This window comes from Schistocerca nitens, chromosome 4, assembly GCF_023898315.1.
Source record: "Schistocerca nitens isolate TAMUIC-IGC-003100 chromosome 4, iqSchNite1.1, whole genome shotgun sequence".
In the NCBI taxonomy this organism is placed as follows: domain Eukaryota; kingdom Metazoa; phylum Arthropoda; class Insecta; order Orthoptera; family Acrididae; genus Schistocerca; species Schistocerca nitens.
The window spans coordinates 567,978,569-567,999,801 of record NC_064617.1 but is presented as its reverse complement, the minus strand read 5'-3'; the positions used below and the strand labels follow the sequence as shown (position 1 = coordinate 567,999,801).

Genomic DNA, 21,233 nt, shown 5'->3' with positions numbered 1-21,233 from the left:
TTAAGATGAGGCCGATCATGACACTGAAACAGTTGCACAAAATGCACATTAGTGCCACCAATTTGAGTAGCTATCTTTACCAGGTCACCAACTACGTCCCTATCAAAACTGTTCCCTGCTCCACCTACTATCACTACCTGATCCTCCTTCGTAAAATTCCTTTGTAACTCCCCTATGCTGTCAGTCACCTGAGCCAACCCTGCACAATGCTTCACAATGCTGGTGACCTGGTACTCACTCCCCAACACTTCCTGCAACTGCTGGCACACACCTCTGCCAAGCGAACTTCCTAGCAGCAGAACCTTCTTCTTTCTGCTGACTTTGCAGCTAACCTAGGCCTCCTAACTGCTGAGGACTGTTGCATGTTCCCCAAATCTGCAGTTAAGAGACTCCTCTCCACTCAGGTCAGGCAGTTGGCCAAAGCTATTGCATATACGCAAAGTATAACTGTCTGAATACCTCCCCCTCCTAGCTGCCTTCTTGCTAACTTCCAGTTCCCATTCTCCACCACCCTTCACCCTCCTCAACCTATCTAGTTCCTCCTTTGAGCGTTGTAACTGTACCTGAAGGGCACAGATCTTAAGCTTCTGTTCCTCTATCAACTTATTTCTACTACAGATTCTGCATTCGCAGGAGAGGATCTCGCTAGAATGCCCACTGGCTTCCCCACTACATTCGCCCAATGAAAATATTTTGAACAAATCCCACACCGTAACCCACAACTCACAAACCTACGATAGAGCCCACACTTCTCACTCATGGTAAAATTTTACAGTTACTGAAAAAAACTATATGTCTACGTTACCTAAGTTCAGTTACACTAGTAGAACTATTTACAGTAACAATAGCAGTCTCGAAATTCTCTGTCTACTATGAAAGCAACTACTTGTATCAGTACTGCTACACCATAGCTAATACCAGTTCCAACAAAACTTCACAAAATTATTAGCTAAAACCAAAAATTCAAGCGGTCACTGGAACACTCAACGAAGTTAAAACACTGAATGAAAATTTTACTGAAATATTTCACTAGAAACAATAAGAAACGTCAGCTGAAAACTGAAGCACGAAATTTACTGAACGACAGCAGCGCACAAAAAGCTCTAAAAAACACAGCAAGCCAACGTTTCCAAAAGTTTATTAAATCGTTATTTCGCCACAAACAGCACGAAACAGCGGTGAAAACTTTTAATTTAATAGCAGTGCACAAACAACTTTGTCAGTTCTTAGCCTTATAACCGCTACAGATGCAACTGCACGCCGCATAATGTACACAAACTACAGAGGTGTAAGGCTTGGACGAACGGCGTAAGCACACTGACCATGTTCGCAACATTTCCAAAACAGAGAAGGGCCATTTGGCACTGTATCTAGGCACAGATCAAAAACAAAAGATGATGGCCGGCATCATTCAAAGTAATGGTCTTATAAGGGGAGCCTAATGGTGAAAAAATTCAGCGGTCTTGGATGGTTTACTCTCCTACAACTAATAACCTCTACTGCTCCTGCTGTCGTTTGTTTGCTGTCACCAGTAGTACTAATGCAAGATCGATTTAAGAAGTGGTGGAAACTGAAAGCATGAAACTACAAATGAACACCTGGTAAATCGTGAAAACTGGGAAACTTTGGAAATGGGACTAAAATTGCATAAAGCAATAGATGACGCTGCCTTGCAAGTAATGGATAGGGAAAAACTGAAGTGGAAACATCTTTTATCAAGGTTATTGGACATAAATTTGCTTCTGCCTTAACAGACCTTAGCATTTCGCGGACTTGATGAAGGACAAGGCTCTACAAATAAAGGCAATTTCTTAGAACTGGTGAAACTACTGTCACTGTATGATCTAGTGTGGAAAGATCACATCTTGAACTTCGAACATGGTAAATCTTAAAAAGTGTCATATTTGTCGCCAGCAGTACAGAATGAATTTATCAATGTTTTAGCGAACCACATAAAATCTAAATTTGTCAACGAAAGTAAACCGTCTAAATGTTTTGGTATGTTTGGTAGCACAGCTAACATTTCACATATTGATCTGTAGTGAATCGTTTCGTGTAAATTGATAACACAGAAGTGGAAGTAAAAGAGTATCCCTTAGATTTTTTCTTCTAAAAGGAAAACACGCGGCTGATCAAAGTGACGGAACGGTTTACACGTTATGATATGTCGTTCCTAAGGTTATGACAATGCAGCTGTTATGAGTGGCATATGTGGAAGAGTAAAAGCTATTATTAAAGCAATAAACAATAAACCGTTTTTGTTGGATGTATTGATCATTCAATTACTGTATGTGGCCAACATTCCTTGGCACAAAATGTGCAACATTTTCGCATCAGTGGAGACCATTTTTTTCTGCTTCCACTAGACTCTGGGATGTTCTTATTAAACACAGCAAAGCATCTGTTAAAAGACTCTCAACAATACATTGGAGTGCTCATTACGCAGCAGTGGAAGCACGGCAGAAAATTTTGATGGAGTTGTCGCTGCAATTGACGAATTATAGAACCAACAAAAAAATCTGGACACCAGAAGTGCTTCACAAAATCTTGTGCCTGCTGTATGTAATTTCATATTTCTTTACTAATTCTGCTTTTGGAATGATGTACTAAGAGAAATAAATTGTACTCAGGTTGCATTACAAAGTAAATGCTTAAGTCTTGATCAGTTAGCTATAAAAATAGAGGCACTTCTTCTTTATAGTGAACAAAACGAGGTCATATTGTAAGAGGCAAAACGACTTGCTATGAAAAAATCGGAGGAATACAACCTTCCGATAGAAAGAAGAATTCATCGTAAAGAACGAATGGCTGGTGAACTGGCCACCAATACAGAAGTCACGCTGAGAGCAGAGCATCAAAAAGATATTTTGAATGTTCTGACCGATTCAGTATTGAACTCTGAACCAGATCAAAGTCTATTCAAGATGTCACAGCCAATAACGAAGATTTGAAATTAGCTGTTTCAAAATTCACTGGTTTTTATTATGAAGTATCTATAGTACAGCCCCTATGAGATTCCAAGGTTGAGAAGACGCTTAAAAGCGGAAAATGTTACTGTTTCTGACTGAGAATATCTTGACTCTTTGAAATTTATCGTGGAATGGGATTTTAAAGACTCTTTTACAAACCTTAAGCTCGCTCTAAAGTTATTTATGACGATTTGCGTATCAGCTGCTTCATGTCAAAGAAACTTTAGTAAATTGAAAGTAATTAAAAATTAATAACGATCGACAGTGAGCAACCCAAGGCTAAATAATCGTGCCATGTTAACTATCGAATATGAGGCAACACAAAATATTAATTTTGAAGATATTCGACTATTAAAGTTAGAAAGAAATTTTTAGAGTTTGGGTCTTGCTTTAGCAAATAGTTCTCTGAATGCATTTTAAGTTACCGTAAAATGGGGTGACTTTGTGACAAGTTTTGCATGTTTTCACTCGTACACTGATCAATTTTTAACATAAACTGAAACGGATGGCATCATAAGATAGCTACAACCTTCCTATACAAGATTATGTCTTCAAAAAATTTGTATCTTTTTTATGAACGACTATATAAAGGGAAAACTCTGTCACAAAGTCACCCCACCCTGTGGGGTGACTTTGTGACAACATTGTTTTTGGGTTACAAAGTATGGGAAAAAAATAATGTCACAATTTTGACCAATCAAAAAGTATATTTAATCAATGTACATGTGTTTGATGCTTTGGTAGAGCTACATCATTTTTACAAGTGATGAAAAAGGAGCTCCCTAATCTAGATTTTTCACCTCAAAGAACCCTCGCTTTCCTACCGGTCTTGGGGGGTCGATAGTGTACAAAACTTCTTCTTTGGAGTACAGAATAGCATCTTCTTTAGTAGGCCACTTCCAGAACATCTTGGTCCTCTCCATAACGCTGACAATGTAGCCCTCTTGTTTTTCTTCAGTCACCCTTCCTGGAAAAAGTTTCCCTTCAAAGTTCACCACTACAAAATCATCCACTTTGAAAACGTTTTTTTCAGGAGCCATGCTGTCGATTCCCAAGACGTCTTTATCATTTGGAATCACTTTTGTGAGAGACATTTCAGGTTCTGAATCCTCCAAACAGCTGAAAGATTCATCCAGCACGTCGGGGTCACTGGGATCTTCATCCGTCCAGTTCCTCTCTCTGCTGTTGTCTTCATCTGAAGAGCTTTCTTCAGACATCTCACCTGCCAGTACAGCCTTTTCCTTGGATCCGCTGGGTCTGGAGGAAGTGCTGGCTTTTGTGTTCTTCCCTTTCGGCTGTTCCGCCCTACTGGCTTCGATTTCGGCACTGGAGATACTTCTGCCTGCTGGAACAGTGAGCCTTCTCCTTCTCTTGGGGGCCCGGCATCCTGTAACCTCTTCTCTCTTCTTCTGCAGTTCTTCTATGAAGATCTCACCAACCACTCCTGATAAGGACTGTAGGCTCTCTTCCAAGATGGCCTTCGGGAGTCTTTGGAGGACTTCCATTTTGTTAAGCGGAAAAATCCCAGTCTTCCTAAATCCTGACTGGAGATTTTTTATGATGTTCTCCTGCAGCTTGTCCATCATTTTCTTTAACAGACCAGGCAGTTCATCTTTTGGAACTGATGTGCACCGGCTACCAGATGTCGATTTCTTCCAATCTGACAAAATTTCACGCCAAATCAGTTTTAGAACTCTGAATATGGCAACATCTAGCGGTTGCAGTAGATGTGTCGCATTTGGTGGGAGTGCGATAAATTTTATCCCATACTTTTCGCAGAGTCGAATAACCTCTAGGTTAATACGCGAACTCAAATTATCGCCAATAAGAACTTTTTGGCCATCTTGTTGTTTCAGTATGGGGAGCATAAGATTGATGAACCAGTCCTCAAACACTTGGTGATCAAACCATCCAGATTTAGTACGATTGTAGCAGGCTCCTTCAGGGCCATTTTCGGTCCAGGTCGACCACATGTTCTCGGCCTTGTAATTTACGTATAGTGGAGCCAACTGTCCTGCGGCGTTCCCACAGACCATAATCGAAGTACACGCTTTGGAACAATTTTGTATCTGCTCTGGATATTTTGCTCCTCTTCTGACCAACACTTTTTTGCTTCCCGGATCGTCCTGGACGTTCGTTTCGTCGTAATTCCAAATTTTTTCTGGCGGAATACCCTCTAACTCCTTCTCTAAATGCTCAAAATATGAGTCAATCACTTCAGTATCAGTCGCAGCTCTTGCATATGTGATATTTTTGGCGACACATTCGGAGAGAACATACTTATGCCGCTTCATAAATGACATGGCCCACTCTCTCCCAGGAAAGTTTCCATTTCCAAACACGGGAACTTTTCTTCCGGTTCGATCTAGATATGATTTGACGACACAGCGCAAATCAAGTAATGTCATTGGGAAACCATAAGATGCCATTGCAATGGAATGAGCAACGAATGTATCCTCTTCTTCTTCTGTAAAAATAGGTTGACCCCCATGCTGTCTTTTAGGTTTGACTGTCTCTGAGTTTGAGGTGGTCGAACGTTTTATCTCTTTGGTTTTGTTCCACAATGTTTCGATGAATATTGAACCTAAAAGCAGAGAAAAAGAACGTATAAAACATATATACCAGTATGGTATAATTCAGAAAAAAATACCATACCTTTTAAAAGATGTTTAATAGAAAAAATGCCAAAAATATCAGAATTTTAGGAAGGTAGGTTTAAAATTTGCATAAATGCTTCCTTTACAAATGCCAGAAGTTGCAAATTGGTGTAAAAACCCGTTTTATGACAGTAAAGTTTGTAACAAAATAAAGGAATGTAGGTAACTTCCTGGTGTACATAGCTGTATTTTGCTCCCTATTCAAGCAGAAGAATTTGCTTAAAAACGCCAAACAGATGGTCATCTAAACGTCTATTTTAGCCTTACAGTATCCAATAAAACGTTTACTTCCTGTGTGACAGTGTATGAAAAATTAAAGAACTGCCACTAACCTTTCAGATGCTGCTCGCAGGGTCATTTTCTTTGTTAAAACCAATTTAACGGCTTTATCTAACGTCTCTGGAGAGTAATCTCTATAGGCTCTTGCACCCAACTTCCTTTTATAAGACCTCATCTTCTTTTCAGTGCTTGAAAGACAAAAAAACGTGATAAAATATAACCTAAAACCATGGTGGGGTGACTTTGTGACAAGTTGGTGTGTCACAAAGTCGCCACACAAAGTGCGTGCATTTCAGTTTTTGTCTCATATGTTCAACAAACATGGCTTGATTTAATCGATATTCTACAATAATTTGTCCAACATATTAACAAACAAATGTACATACCTGTTTTAGTTGCGTCCTTAACATAAACGTTTTCACAATATAAAGTTTCCCTCGTTTTACGAAAACGTAAATAACAGCGTTTCTAAGCAACGGCGTCGGAAGGAACTATGCGTGACAGAAGCTTCACTCTGCTGCCGCTACGTGGCGTGGCATGTCTGACAAACGAAATGCGTGGTTCAGCTCTTTCCTGAGACGAGCGGTCGCGGCGCGAGATTTAAAATACGAAAACTCGATCCCTTGTCACAAAGTCACCCCACCAGTCACAAAGTCGCCCCATTTTACGGTATAGGGTATCATACGATAAACTAATTTAGCGTATAGTACTACATACTAATGTATAATCAATAATAAAAGAATACTGTTATATATTGCAATTTGTCGATTAATGACTCTAAGGCCTTTATTTGTCTTATTTAAATTCATGCTTGGCACGTATCCAGTTTTGTTGATTTTAAGAGTTTTCGTTAGTGGGGTGACTCCATCGATGTACGCCCCGTGTGCCACAGATCCTCTAGCTACGTTACTAGTGTGTAACCGTATGTTCAGTGGGTAACTTGTGTCTCTATCGTCTCACATAGCCACAACACTGAATACTGTCCTACACAATACCACAAATCATAACACGCAATGACGTAAATACAATGTAGGGACTAAGACAAACAGCTGCACTGTTCGCTTTATTTCAGATGCACAAAAATATCCTTTGTATACACACACACACACACACACACACACACATGCACCAGCGCGCGCATCCAATCTGCTCAAATGAACCTATTATCAACACTGTGAAACTTTTGCAGCAAGTTCACGATATGGTTCTTAGTTCACCTGTCGTATTTGCTTTCAAAACCTGTGAATAGTATAGACATTTCCTGTGTATGTTTTTTTTTAAAGGGTTTTGTGAAAATGTAAGTATTTATGATGTAGTAATAAGAAGCTTCAGTGCCAAATATACAATCAGTCTGAAGAGGGGGGGACAAATCCTCGGTTCTTTGGAGTCCTTCAGGACAGTCCAGTTCGTCTTTCCATGACACTGAGAAAGGAGGTTAATGTAAAGAAAGTCACATAAACCGTTTGGTTAAGACAAAATTAAAAATAAGAACAGGAGAAAATGTTTTGTATTTGCCCACAAAAGGAAGTTTTGGATTTGTTCCCTTCTTCAAACTACGGGAGCGATTAAATTATTCTTCAGTTACTTAGGTTTATGTTAATGTATACAGGTTTGGGAAAGGAGGGAGGTGATTGTTACATATGCCTCGTGACGACAGGGTGCCTGAAGTCGAGCGGTCAGGGTTAGAGAGTGGGCATCCAGGGTTGCCGTTAAATGACAAAACAGGAACTTAAGTACTATAAAGAGGATGTATTTCAATGTACGGTGTAAAAGTGGCGGGCCTAGGGTCAGAAGTTACCAGGTTTATGCCAGTCTAGGAGGTCGAACAATTAATTGAAATGGGCAACGGAAGGGGAAGCGGTTCATGAGAACTTCCGTTGGTGGCCGGTCGTGAAAAGCAGAGCCAGAGTCTCTGCCTTCCAAAGAGACGTCTGTTCTGCTCGAGGTCTGGATTACAAAAGAGAGAGGCAACTGTGTTCTGCTCCGCAGACCACTCCAGCGTCCACGCACATGATCGGTATCCCACGCACGCTATTGGCTAAAACCAATGGTGTGAATTCGATAGCAGTTTCAGCAGAGGGCTCAAGGCGTCGCTTGTCAGCAGCTCTAACTGGACAGAACTGCTTCGGTTTTGAAAGACAGGTAATTTGTGTCACGTAGGCCCAGCGTAAGTTGCTTTGGGAGTAGACTTGTAAAGATTTGAGTGGGCCTTTGAAATAAATTTTTTAACCCAATTCTGCAAGTTTCACAGGAGAGCTTCTGTAAAGTTTGGAAGGTAGGAGACTGGCAGAAGTAAAGCTGTGAGGGCGGGGCGTCAGTCGTGCTTGTGTAGCTCAGTTGGTAGAGCACTTGCCTGCGAAAGGCAAAGGTTCCGAGTTCGAGTCTCGGTCTGGCACACAGTTTTAATCTGCCAGGAAGTTTCATATCAGCGCACACTCCGCTGTAGAGTGAAAATTTCATTCTTCACCCTAAAATATTCCTTGACTGGCTGCCACCATGTAAGTTTATTAATTTTTGGGTTTAGAATATCAATACGAGAATACTGTTTAAATAATATTGATCATATATGGATGTGAGGTTGACATTAGGTACCTGTACCGGTACTTATATTACTATTTTTTGCATAGGATAAAAGTTCTTGAACAAGATTTCAAAAAACGGTGGCAGAGGTTTCCTCTCCTCCTCTTCCGGACCCCTTCAACAACCAGCGAACAGGACGGCTCTGGTTGTCACTCCGCTGTATAACAGTACTTGGCGCATGGGCATTAGGTGACTGCAGTGGGGTGGAGTGAGTAATAGACAACCGGTGCTCGTCAGAGATTAAAAGTTATACTTGCAGGAGTTCGTAGCTGCATACTATCAGAACTATGGCCTAAATTTTGACACGGGATCGATTCTTAGGACTGTTATCCTACAAATGTGATTTTTTATCCCCTTAAAATATGTAGTCGAGTTGACGTTTCCATGTCATAGTCGCCAAATGAAGTCGTACCTGAGCCACAACCACAAGGCAAGTATCATAAGTGAAAATTAATTGGAAATAAGGCATGAATATTCAGCTAAATACTGTACTTAGTAATAAGATTTACCACTTTTGTATACATCTGTTTGATTTGTATAACTCGTGACCAGACTACAGGTTATTGATAATGCTGTTAGATTTTTTAATGCTCTCCCCCAGGACATTAAGACTTAATGAATGGTGTATTGTAAATATGATGTGATTGTTCATTCTCTTTGAAACTGTCAACAAGTGAAGAAGAGGTACTGTGCACAGGAATTAAGATGAAGTGTTTTTATATCATCCACCAATAATTAGACATACCAATCAGTAATTAGTCTTTTTGCACTTGTACTTTGCGTATTTGACTAAAGTAAACTGAATGCAAACAATGGCTCTATGCTACAGAAGGGGCTCATTACATGCACAGTTAACTCGAAAATAGGACTAAAAGCCTTAACCCAGCACAGTGTAGTAGTCTTATATGTATAGTCCATTGCTTAAACATGGGACACACAAAGATGTTCAGCTTATTAAGAGGAATGAATTGGACAAATTGCCTACTGGCATCCTCTTAGATGCAGTCCAAGATTAGTCGGACGGATACATATTAACAAATTTTGTGGTGAAAACCAGGCTCTTAATGTAATTTTGTTGTTGTTCAGATTGTACTAATTTTACGGCTTATCCCTTTAAAGCCTCTCTTGGAATAACTTGTAAAAGGCTGAAAAATCAAATCACTCATTCTTGAATTGTTCCATGAATACTGACAAAAATTAATCACTCTGAAAATCAGAAAAATTTTCTTTAAATTGCGCCACTCTAATGCCCACCTGATGGAGTGTTGCAGTTACATACTAGTGGCTTGTGCGACATGAGCAACCTGGAAAGCACGTAACACCATCAGTCATGCAGCCGCTTCAGTGCTACACTTGCACCATCACACCGCCTCTCCACTGCCCTACTGGTGTCCACATTTCACTTTTAAAGGGTGACTTGTAAAAAAGCCTCCCTGCACCCATTGTTACCCACCAACTTAAGGAACAGGAGAACTATTATGATTTTATGCCTCCAGAACAAAATAAGTTGATATCAGTCACCATCCCTTAGTAAGCACCGCTCCCATAATAGCACAGTCTGTCCAAGGTAGCATTCAGTAACACACTTGTAAACTTGTTGCTCTACACCTGCATAAGGGGGAAGGAATGTGCAGTGGCCACTCATTTGTAGGGAACTGGGATAATTCATTAAATTTTTTTTGAATTGGTTTCTTTGGTTACAGCTCAAGAATGATGGGAAACCTCTCCTAACAGCTTGTGCATCTTTCCAGCATGTGACGCTGGGCCAAACATAGTTCCCACGGTAAGGAATGCTCATAGACAGACACTGTCGAACATTACTTACAACACTTGGCTAATGAAAACATAGGAAAAAGTTGTTGTCAGGGATAGGGGGTGGAGATGGGGATGGTCTCTGACACAGGTAGCAGACTGCCTGGCCAGGACACCTCTCCCTATCCCCAATCCTCATCTGGCAACATGTCCTTTCCTGTATTCCATACTTTGACTGGAACAGACCCTTCAAATGTCTGGCACCTTCCCCGGCTGCACCTATGTATCCCTCAACAGATAATAAACCTGACAACAGTTTTAGCCTACCTCACTTGATGCCTACTGCCTGGCCTTTCCTCTTTCCATATTGCACAGTATTTGGTCATGGACAATGACCAGGTGTAAAGATAATCTCATTCATCTGATAAGGCCACAAGTTTACACTTCCCACAGTCAAATCTTAATGATCCAGTGCCCAGTTTGGCCATAATTAATGTCCTTGGGCCAACATTAACACATATGGGGATTGTCTGCTGCATACCCTCCCACATTCAACATGTCCTGAATGGTGTGCTCCAAAACATTTTTCTGCCACTGATGGCCACCTGTCCTGTTCCAAAGAGCAGAAAAACTTCTGACCATCTTCTGTGATGAGGCACGGACATCCAACACCTTATCGTCCACTCGTGACTTCACTATCCTTGAACAACTTTCCAAAGATGTGTATGACAAACATGCAAACAGCCAGCCAGCTTCGACATTTTTTGAGATTCTCGTTCCTAGATGCCAGGCCTGGCCATAATCTGCCCTTTGCCAAAGTTTCTCATCTCAGTGGATTTATCTGTTTGTGGCCCATATCATTGATAAAATGATCCTCCTTTTTTCTGTACTTACCAGCACACACTTATGACTGTCTCGTGTGTCCACACCACCACCAGGCAGCTTTCAAAATCACCGTATACGGTTTTGGCTCATCAGTTTATGTGTCATCTTTCAAGACTCAGTAATTTCACAGGTATGATCAAATTAACATTGATATTTTTTAAACTGTGTGAAAATTTGAACCAGGAATATAAAAAAAAAAAAAAAAAAAACAGAAAACAAACCAAAATTAAACTTTGCTAGTGCCAGCCTTAAGACCCGATCTAAAAGAAGGATCAAAAATATTTATAGAAGGTGCATAAGTATTCAAGCACTTAAAAACACTCCTGAATTTGAAACTTATCTACAGATGAATTACTGTGCTGACAAACACAAATTTCACATTTCAGATGTATATCTACTTAGTAATAACTACATACACTTATTTTGTTTTGGAAAGGTGTCTGGGGAAGTTTATTGAGTTTACATGTTCAAAATTCAATGGTAAACTTCTAAACAGTGTTCCAGCACACAAATGTCTTCCCAAGAAAGCTGTTACGTGCTTGCTTGAACAAACAGGAAAAGTTAGATTTATCAAATTCTTCAGCTTACTTTGTAAATTAAGTACAAGACCCTAAAAATTAAGCAGCACTGCTCCACGGTTGCTCATCTGTGAACAGTCAACTGTTTACATGTAATATTAATGCTGTTTATACAGCGTACGTCTCACAGGCAGACATTCTGTACACTTTTGTCTAATCACTAGTCTGTTACAGTTCAAGAAACAGATCATACACGAGACCACAGGAACTATTCAATCTCAACGTCTCCACTGCTATTTTGCTTAAGGCTTCTTTCCAAAACTGTCATGAAAGTAACCTACTAACACATTGGCTGTCCCATACACAGTGTTAGATGTTTCACAGCCAGGCTGGCAAGTACACAGTGTCAGGACCGAGTGAGGCTCTGCTGTCATCACCGGTCGCCTCGTGCCCATCTGCTCATTAATTATGCAAATCGGAAAATTTCTTACGAGGAAAACTCCCCATCGCAATGCCCTCAGATTTAGCAGCAAGATGCTCCAATGGATAACCCATCAAAAACTGAACACAGATCAAGCATGAAAACAGGAAGAAGGTGTACTGAAATGTGAAAAAAGAAGCAAAATCAAAACAGTGAACAGTCCAAGATCAAGGTGTGCAGCATGGAGCAAATTTCAACAGCCAAGGCATTGTGGTTCAGTGGTCACGAAGTTGGACTGTGATGGGGGAGATCCGTGTTCAAATCTTTATCTAGCCCATCTATTTTTTACCCTCACAAAATTATGAACCCTCCATCCAGTCATTGATGTGTCTGTTAGGTATATTCAAATTTGTTTCTGTGTCATGATGTAACATCCATTTTAAACAGTAAGATGTAAGGAAGGGACCTCCAGATGTACATATGTCCTATTCTTTCTACACAAGTGCGTGTTCTCACTCTTGCATCCCATTCTGGAAGTTTTGACTCTTGAATGCCTTTGTTGTAATGTAGTTCACATCCGTTTATTTATTATTTTCATTTCTGTGAGAGGTCTATGCGGCATCTCACCTGCTCTCACTATTCATCACATTTACTTATTACAGTTAATATTCTTACCACATGACTCATATTCTATAACCAATGTACAGTATAACAATTATTAAGATTACAAAAGAACATACATGTGAGTGACCGGTTGGAAAGTTCATAATTTTGTGAAAATAAAGTTGAGCACAAGGGAGATTTGAACACAGATCTGCTGCTTTTCTGTCCAACACCGTGACCACAACCATGCCACCGTGATTCTTGCAATTCGGTTGATGTTGTACATCTTGAACTTACACCATTCACTGTTTCTATTTCACTTCTTTTTTCACTCTTCAGTACACCTTCTTCCTGTTTTCATTCTTGATCTGTGTTTAATGTTTGACAGCCTATCCACTGGACCATTTTATCACTAACTCTGAAGGAACTGCAACTGGGAGCTTCCGTTGTTACTAAACTTTGGAAACCACTGCACATTGAAATTTTCAATGTCACCTATTATCTTGTCTTTATAATTATACAGCTTTTTGTTAAATTACCTTTATTGCCTATTATATCATTTTATCTTTTATGTTAATATCCAAAACACATATTTTAGTAGTATTTTAACATGTAATTTCTGTATTACGCATGTCTGTAAGAAAAAGTTTTCTCACACACAGCCAGTCAGTCACGGTTCCATAGTTTAAGCTTATAGTTTCTCCCCGTCAGTGCCCAGTGTCTTTAAAGTGTAGTTCTGAATCTATAGAGTTATCAAGAAGTGCTCAGTTTATGTGTCATGTTACTTTCTATCAGTGGATTAGCTTTCAATACCTGTGAAAACGTATAGTTATTTTGTTGATCACTGTCACTTAAACTCTTTGTAATTATTTCTAACATACATTCTAAAAAGCTGGCCATCGAACTGAAAGTCCTAATAAATGTGAAGAGTACGAAAAGTAAATTATGCAGTTTTGTGTACATTGTTAAACAGCAGTTCACCACAATGATTAATTACAGCAATACTGTTAAAACAGAACCTCTAGGCATACAAAATAGGCAGTAAGGTAGAGGAGGAGGGGGACATAGCTTCTATGTCAAATTCACATCCCGACTCATTGCTGAATGCAGTAATTTTCATTTCCAAGAGCTCCCAGTCAGACATTGCTTTCCCACATTATCAAGACACTGGTGAGTTGACTGGTCTCAATTGTAGCTGTTAATCTAACCACTGACTTACTGTTTTCCCCATAGCTTACCCTATATTTACCATCTAACTGTAAGACAAAATGACTGATTTTCGTAAACACTTTTCTGAAAATTATATCACTTTTTTGATTGAAAATCTTTGTAAATCTTACCTTACTGTTTACTGGAGTGATGGGTGGCAATAATACTGTTTTCAAAGTTTTTTGTTTGTGTAGTATATCTGAATATATTCAAGCATGTGCACCACCTCTCGACATCTCTCTCCCTCTTACTGAGGGTTACTTTTCTTCTTCCTTGCTTTGTACACTACACAATTTCCGGGAGGGGGGGAGGGGCATTTTTGTAATGGGATTAGGAAGGATAAACCTCCAACTTGCTGCTTTCAGTCTAATGGGGGAAATCCCAGATTGGGGCCATCCACATGTAGGGCAGTCCAGTAGAGTGACCTCTACTGTGCCCTCAATCAGCTGAATTCTGAAATGATTAAAACAATTTTTTTCCTGTCACTTTGTTTAGTAGGCTACATGAACTGAAAATCTTATATCCTCTGGCATAACTTCTCATGATAGAAATGACGACAATTGCTGGTCCTGTCTGTCAACTGCATTCATTGAACTGTTGCGTTGTGTAATTGCTTGGGGCTTCTGGTTATTCATGTCTGGTTTTTTTTCTGTTGCTGTTATATTGAATCTGTATGGATTGTGGATAGAATATTTACTTTATCCGTCCACTGCAGAGCCATGAGCTTTGTAAAATAGCAAGTTTCTTTCTTTGTTTAGATTTTTGGAAATGCTCTGGCATATTTCACCTTGTGCATCTGTCTACAGCATTTGTGCCCCTTATGGACAAACATAGCAAAGTGTACTAGTAAACAGACTGTATGACTTGACCAAATAAAGTTACATGGAGGTCCATAACAACAGCTTCACCAGTCAGGATTTCTTTATTGCCAGTTCAGGTTTTTTCAATGTTTAACTGTCACATCCTGAACAGTGGCCACTATTTGACTCTCAGATTGTGAAGATCTTTATTCCAAAACATACCTTTTTTTATTGTATTGGATGTAGCAGAGCTACCTCTGAATTTCATGAGACTTTTGTCAACTGCAATATAACGCTCATGAAATAAACATTTTGGAAATTTTGTTTCTGATGGTCAGTAACAGGATCCAACTTGAGACAGTCTGCAGGGTCATCATTTTCACTATTTACAAAATGAAGAAATTTGGAAATATGTACTGTGGCATCTTCTGTCATTCTCCAGCGCCGTGACATGCACGGGTGTTTGAAAGTACAGTGCCGCGAAACTTCCCCGCTGAATGGCAGACGCTTTACACAAGTGACATTTGTTCTGTGATTTACTCTTTGATTGTGGTTTTCTGTTTCATGTTCTACTCCTTGGCGAAAGTGTGAATCCAAGTGTGTTAGATACGGGATAATTTACCATACTGAACTTCTCTCACGCCTCTGCACGAGTTATTGATTGCAGTGTAGTATTGTCTGTTCGGTCTGCAGGGTTTCATTAATAAACTGTTACATCAAACTGAGACAAGCCTACTTCCCTTATTCAGCCTACAAGCACACGCAGATGTTAACCCGTCGATTTCGGTAATTCAAACCGGTACCGAGAAGGTGGTGACCCCAACGTGATCTCCTGCATGCACGCTGAATTTACAAGAAGTCTTTGCAAGAAACTGAGATGGCGAATCCGCCAGAGCCGACAAATATTTCTGTGGCGCATCCAGCAGTGCAATTACCACCCTTCTGGCCGCACAATCCATTCCTGTGGTTTACGCAAGTTGAAGCAAATTTTTCCTACACAGGTATCACGGTCAACGCCACAAAATTCGTGCTGGTGGTCAAACCACTAGATCACCAGTACACTGCTAAGGTTTCCGGGTGGGAAGGAGCACCTGATCCCCGGCACGAATCCGCCCAGCGGATCCCCTGGGTTCGGTGTGGGGCGGCAGAGGGGTGAAGTGGACTGCAGTAGTTGTCATAGGGTTGTGGACCACTGTGGCTGCGGCGGGGACAGAGCCTCTCCGTCATTTCTTGGTCCCCGGTTAACATACAATACAATACACTGCTGTTGTTCACGACATCATAATTAGCCCACCAGGAATGAACAGCTACGACCAACTGAAAGCATAATTAATTTGGCACAAGTCCGCTTCGCAAGAAGAACAAATCCGGCATGTGCTTACCCAAGAGGACATCGGCGCCAAGAAACCTTCACAGTACCTACATCATCTGCGGAGTGAAGTAGATGCAGGTACAGCTTACCGCGCACGATCTGGAGCAGCCGGTTACCACCACCAGTGAAGGCAATCGGGGTGTCACAGACTGACCTGTCTTTAGATGCAGTGGCCGAATTAGCCGATGAGATTCAAGAGGCAATGACGCCGTCAATAGTTAGTTCTGTCACCGCAGTGTGCGCCTACACGGCGACAACTGTTTCACGCCTGGATTATGATGTTCTCGCCAACGAAGTGGACTTATTTTCATGGCAAATCAGCAAGCTGTTACACTGCCGCGACACGGACAACAGGAGCAGACATCGATTCCGTTGTCGCTCACACAGCTGGTCATCGACAGCCTCGCCTACGACAGGGACAGAACAAACAGTCTGTTGGTACCATAGCAAGTTTGGAGAGCAAGGGCATAAGTGGACGATGCCCTGCGCCTACCCAAATGGCAGGGGCGATCAGAAGTGAGTGCCTCCTCCGGTTGCTGTCCGACATCCAGGCACCTGTTTGTGAGTGACCGACGTTCCACCTGGGAGTAAATAGCAGACACTGGTTCCAATTTGTCAATATTTCCTCAAACCATGCTACATCAGAAGCGACTATCTACACCCATTTGCCTCACAGCTGCTAATAACTCCTGGATTATGACGTATGGCATGATGTGCTTGGAACTCAACCTCGGGTTGCGCCGCACATTCGTGTGGGACTTTACTGTCGTGGATTTCGCCGACCCAATCATCAGAGCCGACTTCCTCGCCCACTACAACCTGCTGCCTGACATGAGGAACTCTCACCTAGTTGACACACCGGCCTAACAACTTCTGGATTCCATCGAGATGCCGCTGTCCATACTGCCAAGGTAATCCAGGTAGTGGATGGCGTGTATGCAGAGCTGCTGTGAGGATTTCCAGCCCTGATGCAACCACCCAGGGAGGGCACCAAAGGAGGTAAGACATTATACTGTCTATTACATTGAGACTACTGATGGCCTCCCTACCTCTTGTAGCAGAATTTGACGGTATGTTGTGCAGAGGTGTAATTCGGCCTTCTAACAGCCCTTGGTCTTCACCATTACATCTAGTGCCAAAGAAAGAAGCTGCACGGATTCCCGATTATTATCCCGTACCCTTGTTGTACAATTACAATTACACATTGAGTGGTTCAGTAGTGTTCACTGTGTTAGACTGCAAAGGCCTACACACAGATACCTGTAGCCGAAGGTGACATTCCAAAGACAGCCATCATCACTCCTTTTGGTTTATTTGAGAGCATGTTCATGACTTTTGGACTGCGGAATACTGCATAGACATGGCAGCGCTTCATAGATTCTGTGCTACAGGGTTTACCTTTTGCGTCTGCATATCTGGACGACATTTTGGTTTTTTGTCGTCGCCTGAGTAATATCGCCACCATCTAACCGAGGTAGTCAAGCAATTGGAACACTACGGAATCTACCTCAAAATGTGTCTTTGGCCAGTAGACTTTCTGACATGATCGCTACCACTACCTGAGAAGGTGGAAGCCATTTTGCGCATTCCGAGGCCCGCTACAGCCAAGGAACTACGGCGTTTCCTCAGTATGTTAAATTTTTTCCACCGCCATTTGCCACACCCTGCTGAGCTACAGGGACCTTTAGTCACAGCACTTACTGGTCCGAAAGCCAACAATAACGCGCCCATTACTTGGACTCACAAATGACTGTCGCAATTGAAACGGCCAAGAAAAGCATCGCCAACGGAGCCCTGCTGGCACATCCAGATCCTACTGCCACGTTAGCACTGGTAGTCGACGCTAGCCAGACCACAGTTGGCGCTGAGGTTGCAACAACAGTGTAGTGACACATGGCAGCCACTCGCATATTTTTTCTTTTTTTTTTCTCCACGCAAGTTAACAACCTCACACAGACTTTGGAGCATATACGACAGAGAACTTCTGGCCATTTACGAATCTGTCAAGTACTTCAGGCCACAACTAGAAGCACATGACTTTTGTTATCTTTACGGATCACAAGCCACTAACATTTGCATTCCATCAGAACAACATGAACTGTTCCCCCAGACAACACAATCAGCTCATGTTAATTTCTCAGTTTACCACTGATATCCGTCATGTGTCTGGGATCGACAATGTAGTGGCCGACTGTTTGTCCATAGGCAGCAGCATCGCCAATATGACCGATTATGCCAACCTCGCTGCAGCACAGCAAGCTGATGCAGAATTACTAGCGATTCTGTCAAATGGTGAATCAGCGGTGGACCTGCAGCTGGTAGACATTCCTGGAAGTGACGTAAAGCTATATTGTGACATGTCCACATCGAAGCCAAGACCCTTCCTACGTCTGCAATTTCGGAAGGACACTTTCCATTCATTGCACAACTTATGTCACCCAGACATACAAGCTACAACACACTTAGTTACAACACATTACGTGTGGCCTGGAATGCAAATGGACTGCCGCAAATGGGCGAGATGCTGCTTGAACTGCCAGCGTAGCAAGATAAATCGCCACGTCTACTCACAGGTAGGAAGCTTTCCAATCACGACAGCACGATTCATGCATGTCCACCTTGACATTGTTGGCCCACTGTCATCATCTGATTGTCACCATTACATACTTGTGATAATTGATTGGTGCACATGATAGCCGGAAGCTGCACCAGTGGACAATGTTACTGCAGAAACTATCATTTTCACCTTCATCACACACTAGGTGTCACATTTTGGTTGCTCGCTGCACATTACGACGGACAGGGGACGTCAATTCGAGTCTGATTTGTTTTGAGAGTTGACAAAATTTTGTGGCACACTTCACCACCGGACGATGAGCTATCACCCTGCTAGCAATGGTTTAATAGAGCAATGACACCGTACCCTAAAAGCTGCCCTAATGAATCATGAAACCAGATGGACCAAAGCACTTCCTGTGGTATTACTTGGACTCCAAAGCACATTCAAGCCAGACCTGGATGCTTCTTCAGCCGAATTGGTTTACGGCGAAGCATTATGCCTGCCGGGAGAATTCATGGCTACCGATGCTCGGCCAAATCCTACAGGTGACCTGCCGGAATTTCTCTGCCAACTGCGACAACATGTGGCTTGCCTCCGTCCGCAGCAACCTCACAGACACGGGACCCCTGCCACGTTTGCCCATCGTGACCTATGCTCCTGCACACACGCCATGTTACGAGCGGAAGGTATTAAACTCCTCGCTCCAACCACCATATTCCAGCCCACACCATGTCGTAACCAGAGGAAACAAGACCATGGACATCTTGATAAATGGGAAACCAACTACAGTCTCCATTGACCATGTGAAACCAGCGTATGTCTTTCCGGAAGCAACAATGCCTGACCTACCATGACTTCCGCCTCACTCAGCAATCACTCCATCAACGTCGTCGCTGACACAGACACAGGCAGGTGCCGCAGTTGACCCACCACCATGCACCTCAAGATACGGGCAACATGTCAATTTTCCAGCATGCTATTTGGAATGCACTCTGCTTCCACCATGGGTGCTGATGTTGACGTCTTCTGTCATCCTCCAGCACCGTGACATGCGTGGGTGTTTGAAAGTACAGTGCCGCGAAACTACCCCGCTGAACGTTAGAGACTCAATAAACAAGCGACATTTGTTCTGTGATTTACTCTTCAATTGTGGCTTTCTGTTCCACGTTCTACTCCTTGGCGAAAGCGTGAATCCAAGTGTGTGACACGTACAAATCTTCTATATAGCATGATGTTGAAAGAAAGGTGTATGAATTGATTTCTTTATGTACTAGTACAAAGTGTGGCTTCTTCACCTGTACTGTAAGAACAATGAAGGAAAATTTGCTCAAATTTCATCAGGTGTAGTAGAAAACAAGGCACTTTGATTTTTTTTCCTTCCTTTTTTTTTTTTTTTTTAACATCACGCACCTGTTGCTGCAACTTCAATGTCACTGATTTACCTCACTGTATTTTATCATCAGAGCTACCAGGTATACCACTTCCACTGTTGAACAGACTTTCTATTTACTTGTCTGGAGGTAACTTTTTATGGCACAGCATTGCTTCCTACTACAAAGCTGATGAAAACCCTGAAAACAATTTTTTATAACTTGCCAAGTATCTAAAGAAACTGTTATTCACCACTAACATGGAGAAGTCCCCAGTAATGGGCCTGACTTTTTGAAACCAAATATACAGTGATGTAGGTTAAGACTGCAGCCAGGTACCACCCTGCAGCCATTCACCTGGTGGGCCCACATTTGCAAGTAGGTGCCAAAAATATTTTGAAATGTCAAGTGATGTTCAGTAACTTGAGAGGGGGAGTTACTTTTGTTGCATGGTGTAATGGTCAGGATAGTAGCTTCACATGTAGGAGGTTGTGGGTTTGAATCTCCCCAGGTATTATTTTTAAATCCACATCAAAATAACTTCATTTTCATTCAATTAATTGATTGAAATAAGATTTTTTTTATTTCCATTCCTTTGTCATAACATGTCGCATTTTGATCATTGTACGAACTTTTTCATTTGTTTCATCTTTTTATATCATTTGTTTTCAAATCTGAATTTTAGTGAATGAGTAATTGTAGTGATCTATTATACTCAATTATTTGGAAACTCTGATCAGTTAGAAAGCAAAAGACCGAATAATTTATTTATAGTGACTGCACTGGCGTGAGAAATGTAAATGAGAAGTATATATAAGAATGGAACACTGGACAAAGAAATAGGGTGGTAATATAAATTAAATCTAAATTAATACATAAAATTAATTAAATACACATTAACAAAGATTTCAAGTGCAAAAGGAATGACAGGAAGGAAAATGAAAGCACATTAAGTCTATGCAACTCTCTCCTTGTTCAACAACTCACAATAGCAAACAGCATTAATTGTGCATCACTCATGCAAAAAACATCACAGCAAAATGCCTCGCTGATAAAAAAAAGTTAAAAGAACCTTGCCACCTGACAGTCTAGTCTGCTTCCACTGGTGCTGCCTCTCCCTTGAATTTTTTATACTAGGCAAACACATGCATCCTTGGTAAAATTTTGCCACCGAACTGTGCAATGAATCTTTGGCAAATTTCTGCTGCTGTAACTCCTTTGCAAGCAAGAAATTGGATAATTATGCGTTACACAATGG

At 41.4% G+C, this 21,233-nt stretch overlaps 1 protein-coding gene across 1 annotated transcript in view; it reads right to left on the bottom strand.

The window, feature by feature from the left end:
- Positions 1-3,751: 3,751 nt before the first annotated feature.
- Positions 3,752-21,233, bottom strand: part of LOC126252433 (platelet binding protein GspB-like) — a 105,621-nt gene continuing 88,139 nt past the window's right edge. The window contains exon 10 of the mRNA XM_049953325.1: positions 3,752-4,629. Coding sequence (XP_049809282.1) covers positions 3,752-4,629 — 878 coding nt within the window. The remainder of the gene's footprint in view (positions 4,630-21,233) is intronic.